At 42.4% G+C, this 23607-nt stretch overlaps 5 protein-coding genes across 5 annotated transcripts; 1 reads left to right on the top strand and 4 right to left on the bottom strand.

Moving 5' to 3' along the window:
• Nucleotides 1–7691: 7691 nt before the first annotated feature.
• On the bottom strand, nucleotides 7692–8280 carry K444DRAFT_711090 (uncharacterized protein). Its single transcript, XM_024888233.1, has one exon. The coding sequence runs from the start codon at nucleotides 7980–7982 to the stop codon at nucleotides 7713–7715; it is 270 nt and encodes an 89-aa protein (XP_024727767.1). The 5' UTR covers nucleotides 7983–8280; the 3' UTR covers nucleotides 7692–7712.
• A 5519-nt stretch (nucleotides 8281–13799) lies between these two features.
• K444DRAFT_604336 (putative short-chain type dehydrogenase) lies at nucleotides 13800–14755 on the bottom strand. Its single transcript, XM_024878805.1, has one exon. The coding sequence runs from the start codon at nucleotides 14689–14691 to the stop codon at nucleotides 13903–13905; it is 789 nt and encodes a 262-aa protein (XP_024727766.1). The 5' UTR covers nucleotides 14692–14755; the 3' UTR covers nucleotides 13800–13902.
• Nucleotides 14756–14956: 201 nt separating this feature from the next.
• On the bottom strand, nucleotides 14957–17246 carry K444DRAFT_657624 (uncharacterized protein). Its single transcript, XM_024886175.1, has 4 exons — nucleotides 17205–17246; nucleotides 16841–17076; nucleotides 16509–16787; nucleotides 14957–16461 (listed from the first exon to the last, which is right to left on the bottom strand). Exons 2-4 carry the CDS (start codon nucleotides 16986–16988, stop codon nucleotides 15089–15091), a joined length of 1800 nt encoding a protein of 599 aa, XP_024727765.1. The 5' UTR covers nucleotides 16989–17076; nucleotides 17205–17246; the 3' UTR covers nucleotides 14957–15088.
• Nucleotides 17247–17867: 621 nt separating this feature from the next.
• On the top strand, nucleotides 17868–19102 carry K444DRAFT_277789 (TFIID-18kDa-domain-containing protein). Its single transcript, XM_024871539.1, has 3 exons — nucleotides 17868–18056; nucleotides 18150–18956; nucleotides 19009–19102. The coding sequence occupies exons 1-3, from the start codon at nucleotides 17967–17969 to the stop codon at nucleotides 19012–19014; spliced, it is 903 nt and encodes a 300-aa protein (XP_024727764.1). The 5' UTR covers nucleotides 17868–17966; the 3' UTR covers nucleotides 19015–19102.
• Nucleotides 19103–22034: 2932 nt separating this feature from the next.
• K444DRAFT_670459 (uncharacterized protein) lies at nucleotides 22035–22615 on the bottom strand (the record flags this gene model as incomplete). The annotated part of the gene is made up of 1 exon (XM_024887628.1): nucleotides 22035–22615. One exon carries the CDS (start codon nucleotides 22613–22615, stop codon nucleotides 22250–22252), a length of 366 nt encoding a protein of 121 aa, XP_024727763.1. The 3' UTR covers nucleotides 22035–22249.
• Between the last annotated feature and the right edge of the window lie 992 nt (nucleotides 22616–23607).

The raw sequence follows: 23607 nt of genomic DNA, 5'->3' as shown, positions 1-23607 counted from the left end.
AATCACTCTTATTGTTTCGGTTTGTGTTCTCGAAGATATCACAGGATGGACAAACGCGTTCGAAGGCCTGTAATGAGGTCGCTGACGGCTTGATAAGTGTCGCTTTGATTTTCTTGATTGACAGCTTGGCAGCCATGTCGTCGAGTAGCTTTGCAGGAGCTGAATCTGCGGTGAGAGTAAAGTTGTCTATTACTTGAAGCCGTATGCAGCCAATAGTCATTATTGCATGACTGCAGCTCGAGAGTCGCGACCTCGAGGAGCCCAAGCCAGAGGCTCGTCGACTGCGCAGAAAGGGCCGAGAGGCGAGTATGCTGCTTCTCACGAGACATATTTGCCTTCGGCATGGAGGTTCAGGGACGTAAAAGAGCCAACATTCTCCAGTGACGGGGTGTCTTGAGCATTGCTTCCTGGCCTTCGCGGCAGCCGCGCCGCCTCATTGTCGTCGGTGTGCAGATTCGGCCTGACTTCGCAGATTGGTTTCCAGGAGAGCTTCCTTGGTCAACTAGTTCCCGCAGAATTGTGGTTTCGTTTCGAGGTCTGAGGCGAGGGGTTGTCGCATGGATGTTGAAGTTGTCAATCTCTTGAAGAGCCGTAACCTTGGAATGAAGGAACTTAATATTTAGGTCACGTGCAAACCACAAACTTCACATTCCACGCCACAACATCAAGAATTGATAACCATACTTGAATTGGAGCATGAAATCTAAGAAACTGGAGATTTTTTATGTCGGGTGAATTTTGGTCAATTTCCAGTCTAGGCTCCTCAGGGGGGGACGGAACTCTTCCTCGGCCACTCCTTCAACGTCAACAAATAATCGAACAATCCTCTCACATCTCCAGCCTAAATTTCATCCTCACACTCTCCGTGATTCTTTGGAACGAAAGCGGAACCTTTCGTGGAATGTTGCCGACAATTGCTGCTTTGATGGCTTTATCAATGACTCCCCAAATCGAATCGAGCTTTCGCTCCGAAAGACAGCATAATTTCGGGGTGTATTTGTCGATCTTTTCGGATGGATGGAGGAAATCTTACGTTGAGGGCTTGCCAAGTTTCGTCTGTTGTACCTAGCGTCGGCCGTTAGTCTAGAAGGCACAGGTGAGTTGCAAGAGAGCGACACAACTCTTATCGTGCACCTGACAATCTCCAACCTCACTTTCCGAAAACATACGAATTTGTGGGAGGACATCCAATTCTCGTTTAAGGTATAATCATGCCATGCCGAATTCTGAAAGCATACATGCAAGAAATGGAGAAACTCGATCTTTCTCCTCCAGCTTCTCCAGATGCGTTGCAATATCGACCAGTGTCTCTCGAAGGCCCAAGACTTTTGGGCCTGGTAGGGTGAAACGTCGAAACAAGTATATCAACTACTCATCGCCTGGAGGTTGGCAATGTACCGATATTGCAGGTCTCAAACAGCGAAGATCCCCTTCCGCGATGTAATGAACGCAAAGCTAAGCTGGTGATACTCGGTCGACACCCGTGTTTGCTGACCTGAGCTCCGCGTACGCGAAAGCACGCGGGTGATGAATCTGATGATGCCTTCTCAGAAATAGCCGGTCACGGGAAAGACCTTCCAGGTTTATGTCACGCCACAAGTATGGAGTCCGGTCTTTTTCCTTCTCCAAATGTTCTGTTCCCTTGCGGAAATTAACAATTGCATAAACAAGGCAGTATTTGGCATATAGTTAGGCTTCAAAAAATGAGGGTAAAGTTGATGTAGATTCAGATGTCTAAAGTACAAGAAGTGCGGTTCAGCGGAGGGTTTATATGCCTCTACAGCTGAGCTAATCCAAAAAGAGGAGAATCACATTTATGGCAACTGACAGAAATCCTGTAAGTCGGGGTGATGAGTGACTGGAATCGTCCTTCAGGCACTGCGGAGAATGTTTTCCCGCACTAACCTTGTTTTGTTATTCCATATCCTCTGCCTTGTGCCCTCGTTCTTTTCCACAACCTCTTGTAACTTGCGCCACGACTGCAGAACATCCTTTTCCGTATTCTGGACCTTGCCCTGGAGCTGCCTGATCGAAGGTGGCATTTCGGTGGCGTAGAGATCGCCCAAAAGTATTTGCCTCAATGCTATCCAGTACGTGGAGATTCATGTAACAGATAGTGAAAGGCAGTTTGCGTCAGGCTTGGCAATGATACCTGAGGTATCAATACCGTATCAATACCACCCGGTATTAGTCAGTATTACAGGGATCAATACTGGATCGATTGGTATTGATACTAAGCGAGCTCTCACCGCCTTTCTACCCCGCCATGCCTCACTCCCCTCCTTCCTTACCTTTTCCCTCCTCGTACGACGACTTTCTCTAAAGTATATCCTCAAAATGTCTTCTTTATTTGAACCAGACGAGTTCCTTATACCATCACTTATAATAGAGTCAGTTATATCCGATCCAGCCCATAGCAAGAAGCGATCCCCTACTTGGGCCCACTACCGGTAACCCTACTAAGATAAGATTTAGTTCTTTCTTTATTGCCTTTACTATATATGAGGTGAAATTCCGCCGCCATACGGTAGTACAAGCTCAGGAAATATGGCAAAATATATTAAGAAATACTACCCTGAGATTATAATAGAGAAGGCTCTAAGTAAGACTCAAGAAGCGGTAAAGAAGTAACTTAGATAGCTATATTACTAAGCTGAGGCTACTAGTAAGGCTAAGGAGTTTGATTTAGAGATCCTTGAGGCTTCTCTTAATATAATAGTCCTTATAGAAGCTCTGATTTCTCTAATTATTATATGAAATCTCTTATATATTATGGTTAAATAGCCAGAGTTTTATACCTTTTGCCAAGTACTAAACCAGGTATATAAGGGCAAGATTACTACCTCTTACTCTGGAGTTTCTAATAAGGTCAAGGAGGCTTGGGCAAGATATAAGGATATTATATAAAAGGCTATCTAATTAGTACTCTTACGGATATATATTTCTCTTGATATCTGGACTTCTCTAAACCGATATCTTCTCTTAGTAATCTATACCCACTTTACTTCGTATAACTCAAAGAGATAAAAGGCCCTTCTTGCTCTTAAGCAAGTAGGTGGCTATTCCGGGGAAAACCAGTTTGCAGTTCTTCTTCTAGTTTTTTAGGACTATAGTATTATATGAAAGCTTGGGGCTATTATAACTAATAATGCTTCTTCTAATAATACTCTTTACCGGGCTATTTAACTTTACTGGAAGCAAGAGTTTAGCTTGGAATAGAATATAGTATAAATGCGAATTTGCTATATTGGCCATATTATTAATTTAATAGTATAAGCCTTCTTGTTTATAGGTATAGTGGAATTAGAAGTCCTTAAGTCGTATAATAATTAAGAGAAGCGAGAAGAATATACGGATAAGGAGGTAATAAGAGCTAAGTTTAGGCTCTTGGGATTACTTGGCAAGGGATATAATATCGTAGTTTATATCTATAGATCTGCTAGTAGAATAGTATAATTTGTTAAGCTTATAGGAAGGCTGGTTCTTATAAATAATTATATAAGGTGAAATAGCTAGTATAAGATACTTGATATTCTCTTACTCTTGAGGCCCTATATTAAGGCCTATTACCAGGCTTATAAAGAGGAGCTTAAGGATAATATCTTAAGCTTTAAGGAGTAGGGAAGGCTTTATATAATTCGAGACTTTCTTTACTTTTTTATATGAGCTATTTTCTTTACTAAGGGAGATTTTATATCTATTAATTATATACTCTTTATAATAGATATATTAATTAAATATATTTAAACCGAGATTATAAGTTATACTTTTTCTTTTCTCTTCTTTTCTTTCTTTCTTTATCTTACTAATATATAATATAATAGGCCAAATATAAAAAGAAAAGAGATTAAGAAAGCCAGGACTTCCTTAGCCGGCTTGATATAGTATATACTATTCTTGATAAGTACTATACCAAGACTAATCTCTCTCCTATTTATACTACTACTTTAATCTTAAATCCTGGTAATTATAAGAGATATATTAAGGTTTACTGGCCAAAGAAGTAGGTAAAGCCGATTTTAGTAAGTATAAAGGCACTCTGGGAGAAGTATAGAGAAGAGGCAGCTATGCCCTTACCTTCCTATATGCCTTTCTCGTATAGTAATCTCTCTTAAGATATACTAGAGATAGATCCCTTTAATAAGATTGCCTTGTCTCTTTATATAGTTACTAGGCTAGCAAGTGAGGACGAGTATAAGAACTATAACTTACAAGACTTATATGATCCTGGAAAAAGGGGAGCCCTTATATAATAGTATTAAGATATATAGAGGCAATACTAGCCTAGGCTCTTACTTATGGCTATTAATATTCTCTTAATCCCACTAATAAGTAATAAGCCAGAGAGAGTCTTTTTAGGAGATTGTTATATGGTAGCCTGGGATAGAGTATAAATAGAAGCAGAGACTATTAAGATAAGAGAGTACTTAAAGTACTAGAAAAGAAGCAGAATTCTAGATATCTTTTTTGAGACTAGCTAGTTTAAAGGGGGAACTAATAAGAATTATATATTTCAAGGCTCTTATATAATCTTAGATTCTTTTAGAAATTTCCTAAATTTTTTTTCCTAGGCTAATTTTAATTATTTAGGAAGGATCCTTTACTTTTACTTTCTGCCTTCTTCCTTTATTAATATTAATACTAATAACCTGATCTCTCGTATAACGTTAATATCTTATATAATATTAAATAATCCTGCTCCTGGTAGTAATCCCCCTGCCTTGCCTGCTCCTGGCCCTCCTGTACCTGCTAACCCAAACTAGTAGTAAGTCTCTTAAGCTTAGCTGCTTATATAATTATTAACCTGCTAGACTTGTTTCTTTCGTTAATCTTACAGGTAATGCCTTTGCTCTTGGTACAGGCCAAGCTCTTCCTTAAGGCTAGTAGATAATGGTGGTTACGGGCCAGTAGCTAGCTGGATTTGTAAGTAATTCTTCTCGTACGAGAGGGCTTAAGCTAACTAGATTCAAGTATTATAATAACCTCTAGAACCAAGCTCTTGCTCTTCCTGGCCAAAACGTCCTTGTTAACCCTAATCGTATTGTAATTAGTCAAGTTATGACTTAGCGCCAGTCATATATTAATACGATTCTCATTTAGTATAGAGGAGCTAATATAATAGCCACTCCTTGCCGTTCTTGTGCTCGTACGGGCCTTAATAATACCATTTTCCCTGAGTGCCGCCGGATTATGGGTTAATGGAATAACTGCTGTGGTAATTATAAGTGGCCGGACCATGCTGCTACTTGTACTTGGGGAGGGGATACTGAGAGTGAGAGTAGCGATGGAGATATTGGTACTGGAGGACGTGGAGGACGTAGAGGACGTGGAGGACGTGGAGGACGTGGAGGAGGACGTGGAGGAGGACGTGGAGGAGCTAGCAGTGGTGGTCGTGGAAAGGGAGGACGCCTTACTCAACGTGGTGCTGTGAGAAAGACCCCTCGTGGAACTGGTAGGGCAGCTGCATTACGTACAATTACTTAATAAGGGGTATTTATAGCCTTACTTGTACTTTATAGAGGCCGTACGAGGGTTTGCAATCTTTTAGATAGTACCTTTAATACAAATAGTCCTCTCAAAGCATTAAAAACACCAAGAATCTCAAATATACTAGGATTAGCTCGCTTAGGATTGATACCGGTATTAATAGTATTGATACCTTACGATTCTGGTATTAATCCGGATCAATACCCGAAATTAGGTAATATTGCCAAGCCTGGTTTGCGTGATTCGGAACGGAAAGGAGAATTCGGTCGAAATTCGTAGAGATCTCGTCGACTCGAAAGTGATCTGGTTCGAAGGACAGTGACCGTCAAATCTCACTGATCCATGCCGCGATGGCCATAATATGAATAGGAGTAAGATGACGAAGAAACAATACTCTACCTTCTGGAAATAGCAAAGGATTGACCTGGTGACCTGGTTGCCACAGGGTTGTGTAGACGTGACGGTGGGACGGCGATGAAAACGAAGTTTTAGTCTTCGATGCCTCTCAAATTAAGGCATTATGATTGCCTGTATTTTACTGCAGGCAGTTGTAAGGAAAGAAGGGCCAGGATTCCAAGCGCGAATACCTGCGGCCGCGTCGAAAGGAGATGGTCAAAGGTTTTGCATGTGAGATTTCGCATCGATTTGGTGTACGAGAGTGAATGTAGGAAACCAGTCAAGTTTCGAGTTGGGTGGGAAATCTATGGACTCTTGGTGCCTTGTCCCAGAGCCGCAGCGCCACAGCACCCAATTCTGACATCTACAAAGTTGCACAGAGACTGATAAGGTTTCCATTGAAGGTGAGTTATTTCTGCCAATCTTGCATCTTGCAAAACGACAAGGTCGACTCGGCGTGTAGCCTGCTTTTCGTTTCTGAATTCAGTAGTGGGGAGTCGAAGCACAAGCCATGACACCATGTGGATTTCCGTTCGTCCTGAGAAGGTATCTGTCTTTACTTTCTTCACATTGGAATTTTATTTCACGTTTCATGCTTGGGGCAGGCGAGTCAGAGATGCATGGCTTTACTGCTTTAGTAATTGAAATTTCAGGTGCATTTCTGGAGAGCAGTGTGGGCAAAAACTATTCAAGCTACTCAAGCTACTCTAGAGTAGTCTTGAGTGGAGTAGAGTAGAGTTTGAGTAGTATAATATGGTACTTGAGTAGAGTAGAGTAGAGTACTACTCTAGAGTAACTCAAGAGTAGTCACGTGCAAGTCACGTAAATGTAATAAATCGATATTTGTTTAATTATTAACAAATAAATAAGGTACATATTAAGCAGCACTATATAATTTAAGCTAGAGCTTATATAACGCTACTTAAATACCAGATTTCCCTCCTCGAAATCTTTCTTTTCCTGCTTTTTTTCTTCTCCTTTTACTTCTTCTAATTCGTCTTTAAATAACCCCCAGCTTTTTAAGTAAGATATTATCTTAATAGTACTCTTATTAAGTCTATTATGTAATTTAAATAATAAGAGTACCTTGAGAGAAGAGTTTGCCCTTAATAGCTAAGGAAGCCTAAGAATATATTAAGGTTCTACCTTATTTATAACGGCAGGAACAAAGCAATGGAACGATGCTCAAAGATCTATAATTCCAATATCCTACAGAATCTAAAGCTAAGGAGAGAAGGAGTGAGGTGTGGCAGTGGATAAGTAGGTATGGCCAAGACCACTGAAACGCCGAGCTTGGTTTGAACCATAGCTTGGAACCTTAGCTAAAACCAACCCCTTTGGCTGAAACCACGTCCGTATCAACCATATAACACCAGCCGTCACATTACCCCCCCTCCAAAAAGCTCGTCCCGAGCGCTAGTAAACAAAGGGAAAGCTAAAGCGAGTGTAATAAAAATGACAGAACAAAGGAAAAGGACCCTATTCCAATCAAGCCGCAAAATCAGCCCTCCATATACGGTTAAAAACCGGATCCAAGGTTGGCCCTCCTCCAGAATCGCTAGAATCGCCAGAATCAGAGTAATGGTCAATTGCGGCAGTCGTGACCTATTTGCAACCAGAACCAGTGGCAGTACTTGCAGGAGCCAAGCTACAGTTCTTGATAAAGTGATCCTGGGATCCGTATCTGATATACCTGCCGGTTTGACGATATAGCTGGCGGAGCTCCTTTGAGGTGGAACGGGCTGGCATAGCCGGTGAGATTGGCTCAGAGAACGACGTGAGGGCACCAATTACCGGTGTAACGATATCAATTGTCAGTTTGCTGACGTCTATAGGATCGCTGGCAATTCTGGGAGCAGTAACGTACGGTGGTGCGGCTGTTTTTGACGAGAGCTGCTGAACCGTACGTAGGAAATCGGCGTAAATCCTGGGTAGAACAAGCTGCTGGGCCAGACGAGAGCGAATTGCGGAATTGAGGCCATTGCGAAAGCTGGAAATTTTATTAATATCTGGCCAGCTTTGGCTATTCGCTTCGTACAGGGTATATTCAAACTTGGCAATATAGGCAGAAAGGGAATCGTTGCCTTGGCGGAGGGCATAGAGCTTGTCTTCAGCCTCCGATTGCTTATTTGGATTGTCGTATACCCGTGAAAGCTGATCCAGAATCGTTTGGTAGTCCCACGATTGAGTATACTCTATATAGGAGAGCTGTAGCAGAACTATTAATTAGACAGACGAATCAAGGTTCAGGTAGACGTAGTAGAATTGAGCCGTGGCGTCTCCAATTGCCGTACCATCGATAGCTAGCTTTGCTTCAATAGAAGGTAACCAAGTGTCGAATTTGTAGGTACTTCCAGCGAACTTCTCAGGATCAGGGAGCTTCGACTTTTGACTGGATTTCGCCGTAGAGGCAGTTAACTAGGCTTGGGTACTAGCGAGGGCAGCTCGCAAGATGGTGATTTCAGCCCGTAAATCATCGAACTCGAGTTGAACTTGCGTTTGGAAGGTGTCCATTCTTAAGGGAGTATTGGTAAAGTTGGTAAAGAGGTAAAAAATCAATAAGGTAGTGAGCCAGGGGCTCCAATAAATAATAAGGGGTTGAGCTGGCCAAAATCGAGCTTTTTGGCACCTTGCGGGTAAAAGACTATAGACAGCGCCATATAACAATAACAATAAGGGGGCTCCGCGTGAAAGCGGGCTAGTGGACAGGAGTTCCAATAAGTGAGTATATAGCTCTAATAAATAATAATAATAACTACTGTCCGAAAGATAGGAGTTTTAGATTATATAATAACAGGAATAAAGCAATGGAATAATATTTAAAGATCTATAATTCCAATATCCTATAGAATCTAAAGCTAAGGAGAGAAGAAGTAAGGTATAGTAATAGATAAGTAGGTATAGCCAAGACTACTGAAACGCCGAGCTTGGTTTGAACTATAGCTTGGAGCCTTAGCTAAAACCAATTCCTTTAGCTGAAATCATATCCGTATTAACTATATAATACTAGCTATTATATTATTTACTAAGCCTTATTACTACTTAATTAGGTAGTATAGTAGTACTAGACCCGGGCCATTCCGGAGCCTTATCTAATTAGGCTAGTATATTACGTGTAATATTACATATAGTATTATATATATACTACTTAACTACTCTAAAATATTCTAGAGTAGTTAAGTCGAGTATAAATAGTAAGAAATTTATTTAAGTAAAATATAAGTAGGGCCTACTATTCTACTCTATTCTATTTATTTTCTATATTACTAGAGAATATATTAAAGTATAAAGTAAGGAGTTCGAATTATAGAATAAAATATTATTTGAGAACTAATTTGCCTTATTTCAAACCAGTAATTATAAGTCCTATTCTTTTCAAACTCTATAAGATATAATATTTCTAATATTAGGGTATATTTATATATAAAAATAATAGTACAAAATATCGGAAATATAGAGTATTATTTTATAAAGGCTATTAAATACCTTATAAAGTCTTACTTTAATCTCTCTATAGCTAGTTCTAGTTCCCTATAGGCCCTATAAGAGTTCCCTGAAATGTGGCTTATTTTACTAAACCTCTAATTTCGATTATTTTTTAATTAGTTCGATTTTATCTATAATAGCAGAATTAAGGCAATAGCTAGGGCTTAAAGATTCAAGAATCTCATATATTGAAAATACTAAGCTAAAGAGAAGAAGGAGAAAGAGAGAAGAAAAGGGAATAAAAAGAGGGAAATACTAGCTAAAACTACTAAAATACTAGCTAGCTAGATAAAACCAGTTATATAATAGCTATACCCAGCCAGTACTATTATATTACCTCTCCGGAAACCAAATCTGAATGCCCTTATTTAGGTATATAAAGGAAATAAAGTTTTAATAAAACTCCTAAAAATAACTAGCTTTTAATAGTTACTATCTAACTAATAGCCACCTCCCTCTCTACCTGAGGCTCCAGAACTAGCCTCGGACCCAAAATCGTTTATAGAACTGTCTATAGAGCTCAAATCGTCTATAGAGTTCAAATTGTCTCTAGAACCGTCTATAGAACCAAGCTTATCCAGAAAACTGTCCAAAGAACCAAGCTCGTTCAGGAAACCGTCTAAAGAACTATCTATAGAATTAGTCTCTATATCCGACTTAATCTCGGCTCTAGAGCTAGCTTTACTAGAGTCTTATTAGCTCTCGGTTTCTTTAGAGAACGAGTTATTAGTAGAAGGATATTATATATAAGCTTTTTCTAAAATAGAATTATCTGAATTGTCCGAATTAGAGAAGTAGTATTATATAAGGAGCAGCCGTATAAGAGGCGAATAAGAAAGGGGCGAATAAGGAAGAGGCAAATATAAGATAGTTATTTCTGTTTTAAATTAGTAAACTGGAACTAATTACCGGGTTATTTCTGTTTTAAGTCGGTAATTCGAAACCAACTATTATATCTCTTTTGTTTTAAGTCGGCAATCCGGAACCGACTATTATATCTCTTATTTCAAATTGGGAAACTACTAATTATTAGAGGGAAATACCGGTTCTTTTATTCTTGTTAATATTAAGGAAGTATTATCTGCTTTAGTTAAGGGCCAGATTCCGAGGTTAACTGGATTATAGAGGACGGGAATCTTTTTTTTTTTAAGTCGGCAGAGGACCGACTATTAGATTATTATCTACTCTAGTTAAGGGCCAAACTCCGAGATTAACTAGGTTATAGAGAACAGGGTTATTATCTGCTCTAGTTAAGGGCCAGATTCCGAAGTTAACTAGATCTTAGAAGATATATCTTTCTATCTTTTTTAAATTCGAGAGAATCCGAATATTAGAAGCAGTATTCTGCCTTCGCTTTCCAAGAATAAGTATAGGTCCTTTACTAATAGTATTATATTACCTCTATAAGCCGAGTTAAGTAAGCTTAGTATAATATAATAGCGGAATTAAGGTAATAGCTAGAGCTCAAAGATTCAAGAATCTTATATATTAAAAATACTAAGCTAAAAAGAAGAAAGAGAGAGAGAAAAGGAAAGGGGATAAAAGGAGGAAAATACTAGCTAAAACTACTAAAATGCCGGCTAGCTAGGTAAAACTAGTTATATAATAGCTATATCTAGCTAGTATTATTATATTATTTATCTAAATAACTATCTAATATATAATTACTTTCTCTTAATTCTTTTTTCCCCCTTTTTTATATTTATTCTCCTTTTCTAAATATATTATCTCTTTTATATAATTAGGAATTATTATAATCTACTCTTAAATCTTACTCTAGAAAAAGTTTTCCTAGTATTTCTCCTACTTTACTCTTAGCTTCTTTCTATTACTAGTAAATCCCCGCTTAATAGTTTCCTTTTTTATCCAGAACCAGACTTTCTTAATTATATTAAAATCAGGTAAGTTTCCTAATTAAAATATCTTTATAATCTTCTATAGATTATAAATCTTTTTCTAGTAATATAACTTATAAAATCCTGTATTGTTTTTTTATATAATAGTATTAGGGCAATTCTTTTAGTATTTCCTTATAAATAGTAAAAGCTTCTTAATTAAGATCTTTTTCTAGTATTAATATTAATTAATTTCTTCTTATTTATTTTTTATAATATAAGTACTAGTCTTTTTATTATACTTCTATATTTTTTGTATTTTTCTAATAGCTCTTCTATAAGCCTTTTTCTATTTCCTTAACTATTTCCTTTATTTCTTTTCCTATTTCTATTTATTAGCCTTTTTAATTAATAAGTTTCTTATATTAAAATTGATCTTATAATTTTTCTTTTCTTATAAAGTTTCTTTTTCTTATATATAATAAGGCTTCTTTTTATTATAAGAGAATAATTCCCAAAATATATATTCAGAAAATTCTTTTTATCTCCTTTATATATAATACTTATTATATATTTTTTCAGGTAATTTTTATATATATCTCTTTCTTCTTATATCTCCTAATTAAATAATAGTCTCGTTTATAAAAATCATATCTTTCTAATTATTAAGTATCTAATATTCTTGCTCTAAGTACTAGACTAATCTTTTCTCTTTACTAAGAGTATTCAAGCCAGGCTTAACTATTAGTTTATACTAAGAATAGCCTATATAAGTAAGAACCTTCTATATAGTTCTAAATATAATCTTATAACCTCTTCTTTTTATTTCCTTTATAATTATAATATAAGAAAAGCCTCTTATTATAGAATTTTAAAGAATAACTTTCAAAATATACTTAATTATTTTAGAGAAGATTATAGATTAACTAGATCTTAATATATTAAGTATATAAAAGACCTCTAGGGGCATATTCTTATTTTCTACCTATTTACGCTTTCTAGCTATAGCTATAAATTAATAAAAAGCTATTTTGGATACTTCTATAGCTTCTCTAATTTGTCCCAAAGATTTCTTATTCTCAAGTATATAAATAACCTTAATTCTAGTATTAGTAGAGTGCTTTTTGGGCCCAAAAGTAGCAAGTATAAAAGCAGTTAACGAAGCGGGTAATAGAAGGGCTAGTTTAGTTAAATTATTATCTGAATTATCCGAATCTAATAGTAAATTATACCATATATTTTCTTTATCTTTAGTATACTCGTTAGAGTATTCGTTATCTGAGGAATTAGGAAGAGAGGAGAGCTCTAATTAGTTATCTAATAAATCAGGAAAATCGAATAACCTCTAAAAGTAGCCATAATAATAGCTAAAGTAAAGCAAAAGATATTAAGTATTTTTCTAATTAATTAGAATTAGAATTCAGAACGAAGTATATAGAGAGAGGTATATATTAGGGCTAATTACCCCCCTTTACTCGCTATTAATTAGTGGACTCGCCTATATTTATAGGCGTTTGGGGGCGTTCAGTACCTGTCAAGCTATATAAGCCCATATTAAGCCTTCAGGGCACTTTTAGTAAGCTTATAGGGGCTTACAGGGGACTAGGACTAGCTACAGGGAGATTAAAGTAAGACCTTACAGGGCATTTAGTGGCCTTCATAAAATAATGCCCTGTATTCCCCATACTTTATGCCGTTGTCTTCGTATGCAATTTACCCTCACTGCACACATCTTCCATGTTACTGTCATCTCTCATTTATATCCTGTCACTTGAAATCTTCTATACCACTATTCTATACAAACTTCTGCCCTTAACCTCCCCAAGAGGTGTGTGTTCTTCCAATACCTTCCCGTCATGGAAAATCAGTGTCTCACAATGCTACTACACATTGGAGCATGGGTTGAGAAAGCAGATCTTTTCTATAGCAAGACATCCCACAATATATATGTTATGAGCAACCCGACAGATATGTCAAGGCTCAAGCACCATATCGTTTTCGGGAGCGTACCTCAGTTATTCTCACATCACACACCAACCGACTTTCGTTACAAAGCCTTGGGCTCCTAGGGAACATTCACACTCCTCAACTGTCTCCCTCGCATTAGAATTCGAAGGAATGCTCAAATATTCTCACTCCTCCCACCCTTCAACCTAAATTACTTCGTCTCCCATTCACAAACAACGGAAATATTACTTCGCTTCAACTTCCACCCAGAAGGGCGCTGATGCTAGAAAGATGGCTATTCGAGGAGATCGGAGATTTGCTCGATGCAATGGCTACATCAGTTCTTGAGATGGCAATAAATTCGGCATTATTTTCGGAATCAGCTGCATATGAATATTGAAGTATTAGAATGCATCTACCGTCAGAAACTATCTCGCCGGTGAAATGAATCAGCAAGTTGGATATTATACTATCTTCCAATAATGACTATGGCAGCGGTAGTCCTTGTTATGGTTGCGGTGATGTTTGGTAAAGCCTGGCACAGGTAAGCCGTAAACCTACATGGACATTTTTATCAGGATGATTGTAATCTCAGAAATGGAGTTCTCGACTGGCTACGGGGCGCTTATACATAATGCTAATTGCTACGTAATGTATAAGATCCTCGTACATTATCAGAACGTTAAGTCCGACTTTGCACCCTAAAAAAATGTGACATTGTCACTTCAAAGCAGCGGCCCCCGCCAAACACTCAAAGCTTAGAAAACATGCTCTCCTTCTGCGCCCTAACATCCAGCTCATGCGTCCACGTACTCCTGGGTTGCTCATACAAGAACCAGTATATATCAGCCAGATCTCTCGGCTGCATAATATACCTCTCCACCTCTATCAACTTCTCCTTCTCCCCTTCCCTCTCCCATTTCCTCCTCGTAACACCACCAATCAGCTTCCCATCCACTGGCCCATCCATCACAAGATGCGCGCAATGAACCCCCTTTGCTTGGTACTCCCACGTGATAATCTGTGCCAAACTCCTTAACCCGAATTTCCCGGGTGAGAAAGAGGAGAGTCCAGCGGATCCGCGCAGGGAACCCGTTGCGCCGGTGAAGATTATTGTGCCTTTCTCCGCGGCGAGCATATCTGGGAGTACACATTTAGTTGCCCAAAATGCACCGAAGAGGTTGATTTTAGTGAAGGATTCAAATTCCTCGGACGTCGTGTCAAGGATTGAGCGCCCGTTTACTCGTCGAGCGCCTGCGTTGTAGATCAGTACCGAGGCGGGACCGAGCTCTGAGTGGATGAGGTTGAAGCTTGATTGAACTTGAGATTCGATTCGCAAGTCCGTGAGATAATATCTTGCTGTTCCGGGACCAAAGGAAGAGGTGATACCGGAGACCATGGTCTGTAGTTTGCCTTCCGTGCGGGCTAGGAGGGCAGCGATGAAGCCTGAGGAGACGAAGCGTCGGGCGACTGCTTCTCCTATCCCGGGTCCTGCACCGACGACGGCGATTACTGGTTTGTTTTGGGGATTGTGCGACATGGCTTTGGTGGCTTGGAAGGAAGGAGATGGTGGAGAGGGGAGTTGTTCAAAGGCTGGTGCTGAGGAGAAGTGGGGAAAGGGCTAAGGGTACTTGGTGCGGAATTGAGGCACGATGGTGGCAATTGTTATATGTGTTTTGAGAGAAAGAATAGGGGTTGATGTCTGGAGTATCAGAAGTTTGTGGGGAGATGGCTTCACATTAGTTAGTCGAGATGTTGAATAGTAATCAGACCTCGGTAAATTGTAAACTGGTCGGGGCATATTTGTGGGTTGAAAGGTTTACATAGAGAAATGTCAAGTTATTGTTCTCTTTTGGGGGAATCGGGAAGTAAGAACAGAAGAAGAAGGTTGTTATGTGGGTATCCAATATCTGAATGTGTCACGTATACTGAGCGACCTACTCATGATCCCTCATCAACCCCTCTGCCTCCTGCAGCCCCTCGTCATTCCCATCAATCTCATCATCCCGACCACTCTTCTTCATAATGCCAGCCAACCTCACAGCATCAACTTGTCCTTGCTCAACATCCACTATCCAAATCAGCGGAGCAGGAACTGCAATCAACACCGCCAGAAAGAAGAACGCGGGCCGGATCGTCCCCGTCGCATCAACAATGGCACCCACAATCGCCGGTCCCACGGCCGAGCTACCCTTGTCAGTGATGGCAAACAAGGCGTAAAATGCTGCTTCACTTCCAGGCGGAATTAGACGCCCGAAGAATGAGCGTGCGTACGAGGAGATTCCGCCCATGACGAAACCGTGGATAAAGCCAAGGGGATAGATTTCCCAAGCTTGTTGTAGGCCACCCCAACCTAAGGATTGGAAGAATGGGAGGTAGCCGAGGAGGCCGTACAATGGAACAATTTCCATGAAGCAGAGACAAGCGACGAGCGTGTGATTTGTTTTCCAGCCGAAGCGGCGGGAGAGGATGGGCCAGATTGAAGCGCCTGCTATTCCTGACGCGGTGGCGGTGATGGAGAGGATAGCAATGGCGACAGTTCCCATTCGCAATTCTGTTCGGGCGAAGAGGATTGCGGTTCCAGATACGGTGGCAATGGCGTCGGAGAGGAGGAACCAAGCGATGAGGAAGATGACTGCTTGGCGGAGTTTAGCGGCCACTTTTATTGTCTTCCAGAGTGAAGACCAGGCAAAGGATGTGTATGCTAGACAGCAACTTATTCTTCCTCCTGAGATCCCGGTTTTGAGGGGTGGACCGGGGCGGTCTTTGAGCCAGAGTGAGGCAGGAATTGTGAAGACGAACCACCAGATCCCGACGAAGAGGAGAGCGATTCTGAGAGCGAGGGTTGAGGAGACAGTCAACTTCGACATAGCAAATAGGATCAGTATGCAAATAATTTGGACTGAGACGGCTGCCATGTAGCCGATACCGACTCCTTTCGAAGAGATTTGCGTCGAAAGCATGAGCGCGGGTGAGTCCCTCTTCTGAGGTCCAGACGAGTGAGTGGTGGTGTGAAAATCTCGACGCTCTGATGATTCTCGGCGCCGCAGGCCCGGAGAAAGGGGTTCTAGGGGTACGGATGATGCTTCGTTCATGTCATGGTCCCCATCCCCGTAAGTCTGCGGGTGGTTTGCCACCAGTAGTGGGATGTACGAGTTGAGGATGACAAAAGAGGAGCCAAGACACGTCACTCCAACAATGGTCAGAAGTGATCCAAGAACGAAAATCTGTGGTACAATGAAGATGAACATCATTGAGGATATGGCACCCGTGAACCCGAATGCCACGAGGAGCTTCTTCCTGTACGTTGCTGAAGCAGATGAGACTTTGCCATCATTGGAGGATTTAGTTACTCACCATGGTCTGCAATTGAACTGAAAGATACCAGTGCAAGAGCCTGAGTGAAAACGGCCAGGGAAAATGTGTACATTGCAAAGCTCGAGGTGGTAAGCTCAGCTCCCAGCACATGAACAACACATTGGTTATTATCGGTGGAAGTGGCTCTCGTGAGCAATCGCGCAGCTAGAGCAGCGGCTCCTTTCCCAGTAGTCTTTGCAATGCACGGCGTCTTCTTATCTGACCATAGCACTCCTCCTTCTCTTGCCAGCTGCTCCAAAGTCACGGGAACAAATGAACCTAGGAAGACTGTAAGCTCTCCGAACTTTCAAAACAGGAGAGAGCTTCCGTACCAATACCGCATACTGCGTAGACCTCAGCAGCCAGGCCATACGCATAAAATCCTCTCAGCTCAAGGTTCGTCGTCGGGGACAGATCTTCGCCTTCGTATCGGGGTCCGCGCCGGCCACGCTGCGAGCGCACAGCCACTCCATCTTCCATCAGTCCAGGCAGATTTCACAGATCATAAATGTACTGTACAATGTCGTTGATGTCCCCGAGCAACACGTGCATGAAACAGGAGTGAAGCCTTTTGTTTGGAACCAAATTAGTGTCATTTTCGGAATGTCGGCATTTGGCTGATATCACGTGCTGAGATCCCGTAATGAGCTGCTTACGGAAGCATGGAATCCAGCAATTGGTAACGGAGATACTCACGGTTGGATAAATCATGAAAGCGCCATTTTTGGTGGAAATTGTTGCTGAGACATGAATGTTCCAGATGAAATGAGACATTGGAGGAGCAGAAGGGCGGTCTGAGGCAGCAGAATCGCCCAAAGAGGGGAGGTGCGCTTTTACCTCTGGCTCGCATAAACTAAATCAAGCCTCATTCGAAATTCCACTTCATTCATCGACACAACTCAGCAACTTCTCCCACGACATCGAATTCCATCTCACGGATACCATCGGACGTATCTACAGACTTGCTATACTCTAGAAACCAAGGACTAGAGTCGTAGACGACAGCCTGGAAGCGCGCGACGGTGTGCGGGAAAGCCATTGCTCGATATTTAATCCTTGACGCGGGGTATTCGAAGAAGAGGGAGGAAGGAATCCAGTCCAAATGGCGGACAAGACGGCGAAGTACCGGCAGGAGATCCAACAGGTGAGGTACCTTTGATTGCCTTCAAGGCCCTGTAGAGGAGCTGTATCCGCTCACCGCGGCCACTGAGCCAGCGCTTCCCTTCCTGCCCGGTCTCCCGAAGCCACAGCTGGTGCATTATTGTCTTACAAATCTCCTTCGGACCTCAACTACAATTCTCAAGAGCTTGGAGTGTCTGGTCCCATCTCGTTCATCGAAGTGACGATAGGCCAGTCACGTGGAGTGGCACTCCTCAACTTGATCCTCGCAATTTCATATTCATCATTATTTCCCTTCAACAGGAAAATTCGAGACCGATACTAATTTAAAGTCTCTAGATGATGTACGTCTCTGGTGAGACCGCCGAAGCCTCTTCAGAAACCACGGGTATGATTGAAGAAATCGTTCGGCAACAGGTCATCGAAATGGTATGCGACTCTAACCTCGATTTGTTGATCAAATGTGGACTGCATCCGGATTCGGATTCCAACCTTTCGTGAGCTCGCTCTAATTGTCTACAGCTTCGGCAATGTACCGAGCAGGCCTCACGTCGAGGTAGCAGATCCATCTCAACCGACGACCTCATCTTCCTCATCCGCCACGATCAAGCCAAGGTCTCCCGCCTGCGTACATTCCTCTCCTGGAAGGACGTGCGGAAAAATGTCAAGGACTCCGACGACAAAGGTGGCGACGCAGATCTCGGAACTGGTGACGAACCGGTCGGAGCAGTAGCAGGAGGGCCAGTCGTCGACACCGCCAAAAAGAACAAAAAAGCCAAAGTGGGTCTTCCTTGGGAAGTCCCTTCATTCTACAACCAAGAGGTCCCCGAGCGCGAAGATGAAGAGGACGAGGACGAGGAAGAAATGAATTATGCCACATTGCAACGACTCAAGAAAGCGGATGAGCGGACAAAGGCCATGACGAAGGAGGAGTACGTCACGTGGTCTGAATACCGCCAAGCTTCGTTCACATTCCGCAAGGGCAAGAGATTCAAGGAATGGGCTGGCTTTGGCGTTGTCACGGATTCAAAACCTAACGATGATATCGTAGACATCCTCGGTTTCTTGACATTCGAGATCGTGCAGACGCTTACGGAGGAGGCACTGAAGATCAAGGAGCAGGAAGACTTGGTGAAGGATAAGTCTGGTGGTGAACAAAGGGGCAAAAAGCGGAAGATTCAAGGACTTTTTGATCCACCGTCTGAGGGCCGAACGCCAGTTGAGCCGAGACATATCCAGGAAGCATTCAGGAGGTTGCAGCAGAGGCCGAACAAGCAGCGGGCGATGTGCAACTTTACGAGAGGTCTGAACAGGACTCCGCTGAAATTGGTAAGTGGTAATTATGTGCCAAGGCAGGGTTTTTTTTGCTGACTAGCCTCAGTTCTGATCGGCCGATGGCCTCGAATTCTGATTTAGTTGGGGCGTTACATGGTTGGTTGGTTTGGCGGCACGGGAGCATCTCATGGTTGGAAATTGGGCGGTGTTGGTCATGATACCAGGGCATGAAGGCATCGCAGGAATGCCTTGTTTCCCCTCTCTTCAGAATCCGTCGAGTGAAGTTTCATGAACACTCTTCCATTTCCCTCTACCCAAAAATCGCTCCTTCATCACTGCCGAAGTCACCTGCAATGTCCACATTGCTCTACGACAGCCCACCCTGTCCCGCTCCGCACATGGCTTCTGAACGTCGCCCCTTTCTCCACCCATATCACCATATCACCATATCACCATATCACCCAATGATTTCCGATTCCTCGTAAAAGCTTTCTCCGTGCCTGGGTGCCCGCGTGGAATCACGGCCCGCAGACCAGATCAGGAGAAGGGGTGTCTGGACTCCAGCAAGCCCTCCGGGGGATGATGGGAGAACAATTTGGCGCAACGTCTGAAGCTACATCTTTAGCACCTGGATTATGTATACACCTTGCTGGTGCGTCTTCCGCAGCTACCCAATACTTTCCAGCCTCCAACCAAACTCTGCTACTGGTAGTCCGTAGCGCCGAAGGGCCACTCCACCTACTCCACTTTCATCCGAACTTCACTTACTATCCCCCTATCCCCCCCCCAGTCCAAAGCGCGATTTGCCACTGTCTGCCCACACTCTCATGCCTCACTCACGCCACACCTCACTCCATTTTCAGCCAATCAGAGCACGTAGAAGCTTCTAGCTCGCCTGCGTAGCTATACCATAAGTATGGCAGAAAACACAGCTTTTACTGGCTATTACTTTTACTTCCTTATATCCTCAATTTTCAATGGACTCTCAAGACTCACGCTTCACTACCCCCCCGCCTTATTACAGCGAGTACGGTAACCTCTATGACGCAGATACTCCGCCTTCTGCGCAGCCTCGTTCTCCTCCTCCCTCTCTCCCTGACTCTCAAAAGACTACGCAGTCATGGGACTCCCAGAATAGGCCACGTCCTCCTCAAATTAACGAATTACAGCCTATAAAGTCCTGGGATTCACGTGACCTTCTCCCAGATTCTCTCACTCAGCCTTCTCCTCTCTTCGTTCCCGACTCTCAAGCAGACTCCTCTCAAGAGCTCTCTCAAGGGACTAATTATCGCCACTATACCTGTGCCCCTGAGACTTTACGTGATTTACGGCTCCAGATTCAAACAGCCCTCCTCTTCCGTATACCTTATGCAGAAATTAAGCAAGTACTTGACGTAACAGATCACCAGATCTGGTACACTAAGAATCATCATACTATACCACAAAAAGGGGCCAGTAAGCCTCACAATATCGCGCTTTATACTCCAGAAAAGGAGAGGCTTAAGAAGTGGCTCCTTGAATCGCCTTCTCATCGTTACGTGGCTTATTACAAGATGCCCTGTTATTTACCATAGCTTTATACTAAGGAGAAGGCCTTCCGGATAGCTATTCAAGATATTAGCTACTGCCGGCGAGTCTCGCGAAAAAAGGGCTATTCAGATAATCCTAAAGTTATTCAAGAGAGGCTAGACTTGGCAGAGCAAGGGAGTACGTGGCCAAGGCCTTACGTACAAAGGATCTGCTTTACTAACGAAGTCTGGGCCTTTGGCGGAGTACATACCTCGTCATATATTACTTGTTTACAAGATGGCAGTAACCGCTTGCTCCCGGAGTGCGTATGATACAAGTACTCTAAGCTACCGTCATGGATATTCTGGGGCTGTATAGTTAACGGGAAGAAGGGGCCTTCGCTCTTCTGGGAAAAGGAGTGGGGGTCAATTAACTCTGCGCGATATGACGAGAGGATTCTCTCTCTAATAGAGTAATTCTTCCGGAATCACCTCCTTAGCCGGTACCGCTTCTGGCAAGATAATGCCTCTTCTCATCGCTCGTACAAGACAAAGACTAATCTACTTACTCGTCATATTCCCACGATTCAAGCTCCCCGTTACTCACCAGACTTGAATCTCATTGAGTATGTATGGAATTGGATAAAGAATTGGATTAAAGAGCATTACTGGCAGGCGCGATACGATCCCGCTAAGATCCACTTAGATCAGTTACGGCGGATCGTGCAAGATGCGTGAGAAGCTATACCAGACGAGTATATACAAGGCTTATATAATAGCTGGTGGAGACGGTATAAGGCTGTAAAGGAAGCAAAGGGGGGGCCAACAAAGTACTGAAGATTGTAAATAGAGAAGAAAATGAAGACAGCTTCATCCTTCTTAATTGGGAAGCGGTGAATACTCAATTGCGTGCCTTTAGTGGGGTGAGACGTGGAAGGAGATGATGGCAAATCGCGCTTTGGACTGGGGGGGGGATAGTAATATCATCAACTAACTCGACCTAAACCTTCGTTTCTTGTCGCTCGAGCGACCAATAAGTTCTATTTCCCCATCCTCATACCTTCTGTCCTCCACAACCTGTCTTTTCGTATCACAATCTCCTGATACCGCATACGCTCTATCGCTACCATTCCACCGTATCCCCAAAACCACCCGTTCCAAACACCGGTAACCAATCACAAACCACCACACGCTCTCCTCCAAGCCCTTCCCCTTAGATTCCCTCCTCGTTTGTCTGCCCTAACCAACCGCCCAGCCTCCATCATGCCCGCCCTTCGCTCTCCGTTCTCCCAAATCTGTGGGTCGTAGTCGGCGATTCAAAACGGCGTCCTCTATACGCAAGGCGGAACAGCCACGCATTGCGTGATGGACGATGGAGACGAGAGATGCCTGCACACATGCAAACCAACAAAATCAAAAGCTCCACCCGAATTCGGTTTCCAAACGTGGGACCGTCCACATAGAAGGGATGTTTGCTGACCTTATCAGATGCCCCTCTCCTCCTCCCTGCATCAGAGTGCAACACATGTACCTCCGTACTGTGTGAATTTAGACCTATCCTGCATACATGGGTGTACTGCATGGTTACACCGATACCGGAATCCCCCCTCTCATGTGCAGCCGGGAACTTACGTGGAGATGCATTGGGTGGGGGACAGGAGTCAGATTTTGGATCAGCAGACGCTCCACTAAGATATTGCCAGGAAGCAGATTTGGTGGAAATGGAGAGGACAAGACACTTGCGATGTTGGCTTGAGGCACTTTGATGAGATTCACATTTGAGGCGAAGGTTTGGGCGTTGTTCTTCACTTGAAGAAGTGTTGGATTGCTCCAGTCCACTTAAATCGAGGAACCGTTGGCTTGCCAGAAGACCTTTGAGGTCGTGCCATCGGTGACGAAGTTGACGAAGAGGTTATCTTGAAGGGCATCGAAAGCACTGAGGGGAGCTGTGCGCTTGACAATAGGTACCAAGTTCATATTGTCTGCGCAGAGAGAGTCGGGCGGGGTGGCGCCTGGATTGGTTGGAAGAGAGTTGTTTGCACCAATGTAGCTGAAGATAGCTGCCGGAGTAGGATTGTTGGAGGTTCCACAGCCGAAGGTGTTTGAGAAGGACACGTTCATCCAGTAATTGCCGATTGCTTGGCTAGCATCGATGGTCACAGTGACTCTTTGGTCCCAAATACACCGAGCCAATCGTGAATGCATTGACTGGAACAAAATCGGTTTCGATGATCGTCATTTGATGGCCGACAAGGGAAACCGAATATGTGTTCTCAACTAAAGGGTTGATTAGGCGCAAGAGATGGCGTTTCCCGGGCGTCAGCACTGAGGCTCACAGCTAGTTTGTGGATAGCAGTTAGTGGTGGCGGAGGAAGGGCGAAGTGAGTGGAAAGAAACAGACACACGAACTGCCTCTTCACGGGTAGAAGTTCCAATCCTGATTGTATCGGGAGGTAAATGGGGTGTACTCGAATGAGTGACATCTAACCTCATTGTCGTTCCCCTCGCCGCAATTGTCTCACTCTGATCTGGACTGCGCATTGTCCAATCACATGCCATTTGGACCTTATATTTGAGTTTGAGAACAATTTTGTTTCCTACCTGATTGCCAAGCGTTCATCTGGCTTGAATTATCTGTTAGAACTTGTGAGTACTTTAATTATTTAGAATAAGATATTCTCGGAAGTATATCTATGTACTCTTTGCTTTGTAGGTCGGCTTGGCATGGTCGGAGTTGGTGGCGTCCGGCGCACAGTTTACTGAGTCCTACAGCTAGCTAGCGGACAAATCCGAGAAGCGAAAAGTGATTTTCTGATTTTTTGATTTTCGTACTGGCACCCTGTATACCCCCCCTCTCCCCAAGGCAGAATTCCTAATTAGAAGATATAGTACCTATATATAACTTTTAGCTTAGATAATACAATAATAGTAAGGCTATTTAATTATCTAATTAATAAAATAAGAATCTATATTTTTATATAAAATTATATTAAAACTAGGCCGGCTAATATAATATAAAATTAAGTATTTATTATAAATTACTATAATTAGATAATTATAGGCTTAAAGCTTTTCTAGAATAATATAATTAATAGGGTTTAATAACTTTCTTAATATTTCCAAGATTAGAAATAAAAAAATTAAACTATTAAACTAATTAAAAAACTAGTTAATTACTTTTTTTTTTTAGTAATTAA

This window comes from Hyaloscypha bicolor (genome assembly GCF_002865645.1).
Source record: "Hyaloscypha bicolor E unplaced genomic scaffold K444scaffold_183, whole genome shotgun sequence".
Lineage (NCBI taxonomy): Eukaryota > Fungi > Ascomycota > Leotiomycetes > Helotiales > Hyaloscyphaceae > Hyaloscypha > Hyaloscypha bicolor.
Note: the sequence above shows the minus strand (reverse complement) of the source record. Positions and strands in the feature narration are given on the sequence as shown.

What these genes read in the sequence shown, in the direction of transcription:
- K444DRAFT_657624 (XM_024886175.1), bottom strand. Translation starts at nt 16,988, where the DNA reads ATGGAAGATGGAGTGGCTGTGCGCTCGCAGCGTGGCCGGCGCGGACCC. An exon ending in CTACGCAGTATGCGGTATTG is followed by an intron (nt 16,788 to 16,840) that starts GTACGGAAGCTC and finishes CAGTCTTCCTAG; the next exon opens with GTTCATTTGTTCCCGTGACT. An exon ending in CAGTTCAATTGCAGACCATG is followed by an intron (nt 16,462 to 16,508) that starts GTGAGTAACTAA and finishes CATCTGCTTCAG; the next exon opens with CAACGTACAGGAAGAAGCTC.
- K444DRAFT_604336 (XM_024878805.1), bottom strand. Translation starts at nt 14,691, where the DNA reads ATGTCGCACAATCCCCAAAACAAACCAGTAATCGCCGTCGTCGGTGCA.
- K444DRAFT_711090 (XM_024888233.1), bottom strand. Translation starts at nt 7,982, where the DNA reads ATGCCCTCCGCCAAGGCAACGATTCCCTTTCTGCCTATATTGCCAAGT.
- K444DRAFT_277789 (XM_024871539.1), top strand. Translation starts at nt 17,967, where the DNA reads ATGATGTACGTCTCTGGTGAGACCGCCGAAGCCTCTTCAGAAACCACG. An exon ending in GGCAACAGGTCATCGAAATG is followed by an intron (nt 18,057 to 18,149) that starts GTATGCGACTCT and finishes AATTGTCTACAG; the next exon opens with CTTCGGCAATGTACCGAGCA.